The sequence below is a fragment of the Mus pahari genome, chromosome 3 (assembly GCF_900095145.1).
Source record: "Mus pahari chromosome 3, PAHARI_EIJ_v1.1, whole genome shotgun sequence".
NCBI lineage: Eukaryota > Metazoa > Chordata > Mammalia > Rodentia > Muridae > Mus > Mus pahari.
Genome location: NC_034592.1, coordinates 20,305,078 through 20,315,313, shown reverse-complemented (window position 1 = coordinate 20,315,313; position 10,236 = coordinate 20,305,078). Strand labels below are relative to the sequence as shown.

The 10,236-nt window shown below is 49.3% G+C and overlaps 1 protein-coding gene across 5 annotated transcripts in view; it reads left to right on the top strand.

Moving 5' to 3' along the window:
• Garnl3 (GTPase activating Rap/RanGAP domain like 3) overlaps positions 1-10,236 on the top strand; it is a 153,875-nt gene that overhangs the window by 106,329 nt on the left and 37,310 nt on the right. For all 5 annotated transcript variants that reach the window (XM_029536728.1, XM_029536730.1, XM_021192587.1 and 2 more), the window contains 4 exons: positions 684-792; positions 3,356-3,401; positions 4,119-4,225; positions 8,616-8,731. In XM_029536728.1, coding sequence (XP_029392588.1) covers positions 684-792; positions 3,356-3,401; positions 4,119-4,225; positions 8,616-8,731 — 378 coding nt within the window. The remainder of the gene's footprint in view (positions 1-683; positions 793-3,355; positions 3,402-4,118; positions 4,226-8,615; positions 8,732-10,236) is intronic.

Genomic DNA, 10,236 nt, shown 5'->3' with positions numbered 1-10,236 from the left:
ACCCAACACAGGGAAGCATAGGGACCCTGGGTAGCAGCAATTACTCCGTTTGACCAGATAGGTGGTCTTGTATGGAGCTAGCAAACTGGCCTGTTCTGTTCTGCTGGGTGCAATGTTACTGGCATACACCACACTCATTCACACACTCTTTGTGGTAGCTTTCATGCTTTAGGGGCCATGCAGCTATAAAGAATCCACACAGTCTCTGTCTCTGAAGCTGTCTGGCCTTTTATCCAAAAAACAAAAAAAGAAAAACCAATGTCAACCGCATATCTAGGAACTTGTTTTAAAAAGACAACTAGGGTCATATCAGATAGAGTCATCTTGCCACTAAGTATGAACACTCAAATGAGCTGAGGGGAGTCAGAGGTGTAGGTCAGTGGAGGAGCACTGTGGTAGCCTGCTTGAAGCCCATGTGCATGCTTTCTCCCTCAGACACCCTCGTGAGTGCTTCCTGAGCTCCTTTGGGGCCCAGTACAGGTCAGGGTATGAGGAAGCAACGGGTGGAGGGAGCGCGGGCCTTCAGGCTGACAAGGAGGTCTGCTCTGGGAGAGTAGCCCAGTGGCTTGTCAAGGCCACGTGAGGTCAGGCTGTGTGGTGGCTGTGTGGTTTGCTACAATGTCTTAACTGAGTGTCCCTTGTCAGAGCAGCTCTCCTCACCATGTCATTTCTCCCCCTCACAGGTGGAAAGGAAGCGCCACATTGGAAACGATATTGTCACCATCGTGTTCCAGGAAGGAGAGGAGTCCTCTCCCGCCTTTAAGCCTTCCATGATCCGCTCCCATTTTACACGTATCCTGGGTCTTCATAAATGCTCCTACTCAACAGCCTCCCGGGGCCTCCCGGGACATGTAATAGGCAGTGTGACACCTGCCACAGGGCAGTGTGCCCAAGTGCTGCGTTTTTCCTTCTTGCCTGTTTCTGAGGCAGCGGGGAGGAGTCCTCAGGGACTGTTCCATTGTGTTTCTCAGTTTATACACACACAAGATCCCTTCACCACACCCTCCACTACCCTCCCATCATTCCCCTCTCCTGACTACCCCTTCTTCCCAACGAGGCACCTCTGCTTTCTCACCTGGGTGTGTCCCACTGTGTCTAACCAGGGATACGTTTAAAGCCTAGGCAAATGGACATTTATTTGAGTAAGGGCAGCTTACCAGTAGCTACACCACTGAGAAAATGATTCTTTTTTTTTTTTTTAAATTATTCATTTTATGTATGTGAGTACACTGTAGCTATCTTCAGACACACCAGAAGAGGTCATCAGATCTCATTATGGATGATTGTGAGCCACCATGTGGTTGCTGGGATTTGAATTCAGGACCTCTGGAAGAGCAGTCATCCACTGAGCCATTTCTCCAGCCCGAAATAATGGCTCTTTGTACCCCAGCAGCCATTAACTGACTATAGCTCTTTGGGGGGGGCCTCAGGAACCCCTCCCCATCCACAGTGGGATGTTGATGGCCCAGGTGGGCACTGACTGTGAGTTGGCAGGTCAGAAGACAGTGTTTCCAGCTCACTGCTGGCCCGCTGCCTCGGACCCCTGGGTGCTAGGATTATAGGAGCATGCGACCACACCCACATTGACTTTCAGAATGCCTTCTCTTTCCTCAGGAAGTCTGTGAAATGAGGGGAGCTTCCTGTTATGCACTGGTAATGAACGAATGTGAAGGATAAGTAGTGACCCATCTGGGAAGTGACATCAACTATAAAATCTGTTGCCGCATACCTGTAGTTCTAACACACTGAAGGCCTGGGCTTACAGGTTGGAGGCCAGCCGGGGCTATGTAGCAAAACCTTGTCTCAAATATGAAAAAAAAATATCTGGGCATGCAGATTGACACCTGTAATGACAGCACCCAAGAGGGTGAGGCAGGAGGTCACTGTGAGAAATTGTTCTAAGCCCGATAATATCTGCTAAGTTGAAGTATGAGGCGTGGTAACATTAACAGTGTTACTCACATCCCCTAACCCTGCCCAGCTCACTGTCTGTAGATGCCGGTGGTGGGGCTGGCCCTCTCAACATTGCTCAGCCAGACAACCCCAGGGCATGTGTTCGTCCTGCCCACCAGACCTCAGTCATGGCCCACTTACCATGGTTACAGGCCAGGAGAACCAATCTCGAGGCAGTGGCTCAGAAGGTTGGCCACAGTGAGGAAAGGACATCTAGTGGGCATTCTCAGAATGAAGTCGAGTCTCATTACTCCTGTTCCCAGAGACCCCAGTAAAAATACCGGAGACAGATGACTGTGCATCAGGTGCCTGCCGATAAAACTGACTTGTCTCCTCAAGTCAGACAACAGAGCTGGCAAGGAGGTTTTTAAAAGTTGAAATGGCCAAATTCCTTCCACAAGGGTAGGGATCATAATTAAGGTGAAGACACACCCTCCGTGGCTCCTCCTACTTACGCATAATGTCCCCTGTTCATTGAGCTGTGGCACTAATAATCCCCTTTTCCTGGTGACAGAAGGCTTCTCTGAGTGAAGCCCAGAAGACAAGGTGGGTGGATAGCTAGAGACACTTTAGGGTGCTCCCTACTAGACATTGTCCACGCTGGCCTGTGCATGTGTGCAAGTGGTCAGTGTGAACTCATCCCACAGGGTACAGGAGTGGATGCACCCGAGCTCGCTGCCTTCAGCCACAGGTGGTGGCAGGGCTGGAGGTGAGATGTGAGGGCGGGCCAGAGGAGCACTATTGGGTGCAGGCAGTTGTGTGCTATTTGATTTTATTTTTAAAGAGTTGTATCGAGATTGAAACTCCATAACATATCATTTATCCTTTTTTCTTAAATGCTGGTGGAAGCCAGGCCTCCCACATGTCCCGCAAGTACTCTGCCACTGATCCACAGCCCGAGCAGTTGAGCTATTCTGGACACTTTGGGCTTCGTCCCAAGCACAGGCGCCTCTGCTCAGAAGCTGCCAGCAGCTACACTGGCTCGGTCTGTTTTGTCTACCAGATGCAGGAGGAGAGGGAAGGTGTACAGCAGAAACATTGCGGTTGTTTCCCCGTTTCAGTACGTGTGGTGAAATAGATGAGTAGCCCGTGCCAGGAGCTGGTCCTCTGGCTCTGGCTGCTTGGCTGTTCCGTGGACTTCCTTATAAACTTCCCCTGACAGCTGTGGAGGCTTCACCTAACCTTTTCCCAGTGTAAGACCACACAGATGCTGACGCTGGCACAGGGCTCCCCTGTGTGTGTGTCCCTTGTAAAGGGGTGGAGCTTGGTCCCAACTTCAGAGCAGTAGGTCCTAGCCACAGGGAAGCCTGCTCAAGAATACTTCTGCAAGCAGGATTCTCAGGTCCAGCTGTCAGGTGCGAGCATCAAGGGTATTGATGAGTTGCCTTGACTGTCCCCACAGATATTTTTGCCTTAGTGAGGTATGACCAGCAAAATGACAATTACAGGTAGGTGAAGACCTTGTCTCTCTTCTTGTTCTAATTCTAAAATTTGTGTCACCAGTTGGTGTTGGCCCTCAGACGACCCTGATGTGCTTTCTTCTGGGGTTCACTAGTCGCATTCTCACCTTCTAGAATACTGTCTCTCTCTTCAGGGAAAGATTTTGCTCCATGTAGTATTGCTATGCACAGTAGGCCCGGGGTCAGGGTTAGTTCGGTGTTTGTACTTTACAGGGGAACTTGTCTGTCTGACCTTAGTCAGAGTGCCCCTTGCCCCCTGTCCTTCTGTTTCTCAGAATGAATCTATTGGAAGGGTCCTGTGAAAATACTGTCAAATTCCACCACTTAGGGGTAGAGGGGTCACACCTCAGCTCAGTCACTTACTGACTTTGAGGATTTGTGAAACATGTCTGTCCCTGGACACCTTGAGCCTGGTGTAGAGTAAGAACATTCGCCTCTGGCCTGCTCAGCAAGCCGTGAAATCCAGAGCACCCTACCTGGTATGTGGCAGCCGTTCACTGCTGGTTTTCAGTCTGTCCACAGGCTGGTGGGTTAGACCCTAAGGCTCGGCTGCTTTCCTAGGAGAGAGCGCTCAGAGGTGACACGGGCTCCTCTGGAATGAATCTTCCTCACTCACTACATAGGTCTCTGAACATATTGACTTGAAAAACTGTTACTGACCTTTGAAGAAGAGAGCTGACTAACTCTGGAATGTTCTCTACGTAGGCTGAAAATATTTTCAGAAGAAAGTGTGCCACTTTTTGGCCCACCCTTGCCATCCCCTCCGGTGTTTACTGACCACCAGGAATTCAGGGACTTTTTGCTTGTGAAATGTAAGTTGTCATTTTGAAATGTGCTGTTGGTTGTTATAAGAATTTGTTCTCCATACTCTCCCAGGCCACTACATAGGGAAGTGCTGTTAGGCCATTCATATTTGATTCATCCATTACCTGTGTTTAGTTTCTGGTAACATTAGGTAGGCTTTCTTTAGGGTCCTCATCTGCTCCTCACATCCTGCCCAAGGCTTTGCAACTTACCCCGTCACCACGCCCACTGCCACAGCCTCTGGTCAGCCTGTGTGCCCCGGGGTTCTGAGATCATTCTGAGTCTCCGCCATTATATATCTGTGCCTTTGTGAAGGGGTAGGGAACTATGGTTATGATTCACACTTAGGGACAGAGAGCTGCTGGGCTGTATGAGTGTGCAGGCAGATGGGTTGTGCATGGAGTGAGCAGAACCTTCCCATCCCGGGCCGCAAGAGCCAGAGAGCCAGTGCACATGCACCTCAGCTCACTGCTGCCTCCCAGGGCCTGCCTCTGAGCTCTCATCTTCTCTGTCTGATACACCCTCCTCAGAGTGTGCCTGGGCCATCAGGACCTACTGATCAGAATCAAGTCACTTGGCTTCATCCTCTGCAATCTCTTCATAGAAGTCTAGTCTGTCAGTCCTGGAGCTCTGGCAGTGCCGCCTGGTCTGTGCCCTCTGCAGCCGCCTCCAGTCTCCTGCCAGACACAGCAGGGGCTGCAGCTGCTTTGCTGACATCCACCTGCCACACACACACACACACACACACACACACACACACACTGCCTAATTCTGTCACTGTTGCCATGTAGTTTGAGAGAATTTGGGAAAGTTCCTGACCTCTCATTGAGTCCATTTGGTTACCTGGCCCCAAGGTGGCATCAGTTGAGACCAGAACCTTACAGAATCCCACGTCAGTCAATACACACTACTTGCTACTCGGCTTCTCGGCTTCTCGGCTTCAGTCACCTTCAGAATTGGCCAAAACTAATGCCTCAGGCCAGGCAGGCGCTAGATGACATATTGTCCTTTCTTTGTATTCTCTTTTAAAGAGTAGTTGTGTGTGTGTGTGTGTGTGTGTGTGTGTGTGTGTGTGTGTGCTTGTGTATGCAGGAGGTCAGGAGAGAAGGCATTGGATTATTCCCCTGGAAGTGAAGTTATGAGCTCCCCAATGTGGGACTGAGGATGAAGCCCAGATCCTCTACGAGAGCAGGAAGTGGGGTGTTTGTCGTTGTTTTGTTTTAGTCAAAGTCTCATTATGTAGCCCTGGCTAGCTTGAATTTACTATGTAAATAAGGCTGGCCTTGAACTCATAGATCTGCCTGCTTCTGCCACTTTTGTGCTGGGATTAAATGCGTGGGCCACTAGCAGCAAGTGCTTCTGAGCCCCTGAGCCCTCTCTCCAGCCTCCATGTCTTATCTGCCCATCTCAGTAGCACTTGAAGGGATAAAATGTCACTTAATTGCGGTCACCAAATACATCCCACTCTCAGCCAAGCTGGCTGACAGTGCTCATCCCTCTGGGGGCCTCTGCAGAGGTCTCCACATGCTTCACGACTTTCTCCTGGGATGAAGCCATTAAGGGCGTGCAGCTGGGTGCCCCCACACCATTAGCTCCCAGCTTTAGGCCACAGCAAGGTCTAGAGGGAAAGCTCTGCCCCCAGCACGAGAAGCAGCAGACTGTAAACCACTTGGCAAAGGTGATGATTCTGTTCCTTTCTGCATTTTCAAAACATCCAGACTTGGACATTTTCATTGGTTCAAGCCCAGGGCATCAAATAGGAAGCAAAGAACAAACAGGGAGCAGTTGTTGCAGCCAAAGGAGTGAAGGAGCTAGGCCCAGTAGACAAGGGTTCTTGTCTATACCAAGAGATAGCACAGCTGGGACCTCAGGGCCTGTAGTGCTTTAACCCCAGATTATTTATAGGACAGCACTGGGGACCCAGTTGCAAGTGAAATCCATACATCAAGATGGAATAGCAAAAGTAGGCCTAGGAGTGGCACACCAGCATCCTCAGCATCCTAGGGAGAAATGGAATTAGGTTCAGTTGACCTGATGGTAAAGCTTTAAACATGGGTGGGTTGGGCTGGGAAAAGTAGCAATGCTTTTATTCCTAGGAAACTGAAGGTAGATGCAGAAGAATCTCTTGAGTTTGAAGCCAGCCAGGCTACATTGTGAAATACTGTCTTTAAAAATATATCTAGGTTGAGAACCTTGGGTGCAAGGAGCCTGGGTTATAGTGTTCTTCAGTGCTGGAGCACGGGTCTGACAGAGGAGGCTCTGCAGTGCTGGAGCACGGGTCTGACTGAGGAGGGGGGTCTGACAGAGGAGGCTCTGCAGTGCTGGAGCACGGGTCTGACAGAGGAGGCTCTGCAGGGCTGGAGCACGGGTCTGACCGAGGAGGCTCTGCAGGGCTGGAACACTGGTCTGTAGAACCAATGGGCTGCACAGCCAACAACACAATAGAAGCCCGAAACTAGAAGACTGTTTGAATTCCACAGTGGATTTAACAGAATGGAGGAAGCCAGCCAGGTTGAAAGATCCAAAATAGCTCTAAATGATTCAATTAAAAACTCAGGTCTTTCCCCTCTGTCAAAATTAGTTACTTAAAATGTAGTTTTGGCATGGTGGTGCACGCCTTTAATCCCAGCACTTGGGAGGCAGAGGCAGGCGAATTTCTGAGTTCGAGGCCAGCCTGGTCTACAGACTGAGTTCCAGGACAGCCAGGGCTACAGAGAGAAACCCTGTCTCGAAAACCAAAAAAAAAAAAAAAATGTAGTTTTGGGATCAGGCAAGGCAGAAGCAAGTGGAAATTCGTGAGAACCTGTCTCAAAAAAGGAAAGAGGGAGGGAGGGAAGGAAGGAAGGAAGGAAGGAAGGAAGGAAGGAAGGAAGGAAGGAAGAAAGGAATGAAGGAAGGAAGGGAGGAAGGAAGGAAATTAAGAAAGGAAGGAAATTAAGAAAGAAAGAAAAGAAAGAAAGAAAGAAAGAAAGAAAGAAAGAAAGAAAGAAAGAAAGAAAGAAAGAAAGAAAGAGAGAGAGAGAGAGGGGGGAGGAAGGAAAGTTACTTTTCTGAGATACTAATGGGGAAAATCTTTAAGAAAGAAAAGGAAAACAACTTGGCATGCACACTTCAGAAACCCCTAAGAGATCCCGTGTAATACACAAGCCCAACTTGGCCCCAGCACACAGAATGTATCTAGGGAATGCCTTGTTCCCAACAAGCTCTGCTTTTCAGACTGTTAACAGACCTCACTGGTCCTCTGTATGAGAAAACTAAGGTGACTACTTACCCAGTTCAATGTGCCTAGCACTGTACTGTGTGTATGCATTATCTCACTTAAATAACAGCACCCCTCTATAAAAATAGGATCGTACCCATTGTGTAGGGTAGAAACTAAAGCCCCAGAAAAGTAGAACAAAACTTCTCAAGACTCCACAGCTACAGGCAGTGGTGATGCACAGCTTGAATCCCAGGCAGAGGCGGGCAGGCAGGTTTCTGAATTCGAGGCCATCCTGGTCTAGAGAGTGAATTTTTAGAACAGCCAGGACTACACAGAGAGACCCTGTCTAGAGGGAAATAAAAGATTAGATCTGTTCTCTGCTCTAGAAGCTTACTGTCCCACAAGAACAAGGAGGTAAACATGCCTACAGTCATATAAATCTGTACTTCAGGATTTAAACTGGAATCTCTCTCCCATGAAAGGAGGTTAGATCAATGACATGCTGGCAATTCCTTTAGTCAGTTTTCATCACTGTGGCAAAATACCTGAGAATACGATCTTTTGGAGCCTTTAGTCATCACATGGGTCCATCACTAGAGTAAGACAGAGTATGGTGGCTGCAGGCATGATGGAGGAAGACTGCTCACCTCATGGTAGCCAGGAAACAGGGAGAGCAAGAGACATGTGGGGGGGAAAGATCTGTCCTTCAAAGGCACTACCCTGTGACCTGCTTCAACTAGACCCCACTTCCATGTGTCTCCACTACCCACCAATATTCGAAGTATTATCCCGCCAGGAGCCTGGCCACGGATGAGACCAGAGCCTTTGTGGCCTATGATAACTCCCAGTGATTGGATAGACCAGCTGGGTCCACGCCCTAGACGTGTTGGGGGACACTCCATATCCCAAGTGAATGCCACCAGCCACTATGACACTAGCATTATGGNNGGAACGCCTACCATCCCATGTAGGTAAATTATGACCACTGGTCCCGGGGTTCAGCATCTCAGCTCAACTGGAGACCAGCCTGTCTGTGCATAGCCCAATGCTCCACACTAATCCTATCAGGCTTTGTGTCCCACAATGTCAGAAGCCGGGTCATCAAGTCTGGTGGAGCCAGGGCTTGACGAATGCGGCACAAAACACTCTTCAGTGGCTATTAATGACAGTAATGTGCCTCTTTTCACTTGTTTTAGTAATTAATGGTGAAAAAGCCACTTTGGAAACCCCAACCTTTGCCCAGAAACGCCGGCGTACTCTGGACATGTTGATCCGCTCCTTATACCAGGATTTGATGCCAGATTTGCATAAGGTACCTGGGTTTCCTTTCTCCTGTGGGGGTTCTGGAGGGCACAGTTTCAGCCATGAGCCTAGACTTCCCCGAAGTGACCACAGCTGGCATTCTCCATAAAGGGGGGTCGTTGTCTGTGAGAGAGAACAATGTGGACCTTACAGAGCAGTAGCCTGTGAAAGTGGGATAGAGATGGGCAAAGTGTAGGTCAGCACCCTGGAAGCCAAAGCGGCAGACAGGTGGTGCTGTCCTTGGTGCTGATGGTGCTGTCCTTGGTGCTGGCGCCATAGAGCTGATGACCTGGCAGAAACATGTGAAGAGAGAAGAGAGGCCAGGTGCCTTCTTGGGTTTTCTAGTGGTTTTCTATCTGGCTCTATAATCAGGCACTGAAACAGTTGTCTCCACTGATGGAAAACCACCCCAGGCTGACTATTTTGTAGGCCCAGAGCATTGTGTACCCTGATAAGACTCCATCTACCCTCTCGTGTCACCTCCAGCATGTGTACTATCTTAGGAGGTCTTCAACTTGTGTTTGCTTCCAAGACCCACATAGCAAAAGGAAAGAGCCAATCCCACAAGTTGTCTTCTAACCTCCATATACATGCCATGGCATATGTGCGCGCGCGCACGCGCGCGCGCACACACACACACACACACATATATACATGTAATTTAATTTTTAAAGTTTTCCTATTTAACAAGTGAATAATTCTCTTAAAATTTGATCATTCATTCATAAATTCTAGTAAAAGTCATTAACTTCTGATGATGTATGTAAATGAGAGGTGTCAGTCACTCACCCAGGGAGACAGGCTATAAAAATGAACTAGAACATACTGGCCCTTCTCTCTGCACATGACACCTTTTATAGCATCATTTGACTCTTGGTCTAGTTGGAAAACTCTAAAAATTCCCAGGGAATGACCAGGCTAGACCCAGGACCCCACAGCAAATCTTAGCAGATCAGGGGAGGCTTCAGAGAGGCCACCATAATGAATCCTCATGTCCTCAGGCCCAAGCTAAGGTATTTTTACCCCTAGTTGAAGCAAGTCCCCTATTGAGTCATCTAGCCTACCTTCTACACTTCCCTTTCTGTCCCTGGCCACACCGAATGTGCTAATCTGTGGGAACTATAAAGGGGCCTGGGGAAGGAGGCGGGGAGGATAGCCCATGTCCTGCCAGAGTTCCACCTATGCTCTGGACAGGCAGACGTGGGAGGACTGCCAGACACTTTCCACTCAGCCCTGGGTGGGCATCCAAGCCTCTGACCCACTCGACGGGGAGTGGACAAGGGGAAGCCCCCAAAACCAAAAGGGGCCCCAGGGTACACCCTGTAGCCTGGGGTTATGGGAGAGAGGGCTGGGAGAAGAGAGGTTCCCATGCATGCAAGAGTGAGTGCAGCCTTGATGAGCAGAGACTGTCTATGGTTTTAGAGCTTTATTATTAAAAGGCAGGGGGAAAGAGAAGGTAAAAGAGAGAGGGGGGCCGGCTATGACCAAGAGGAGACAAAGGGGCAAAGGAGAGAG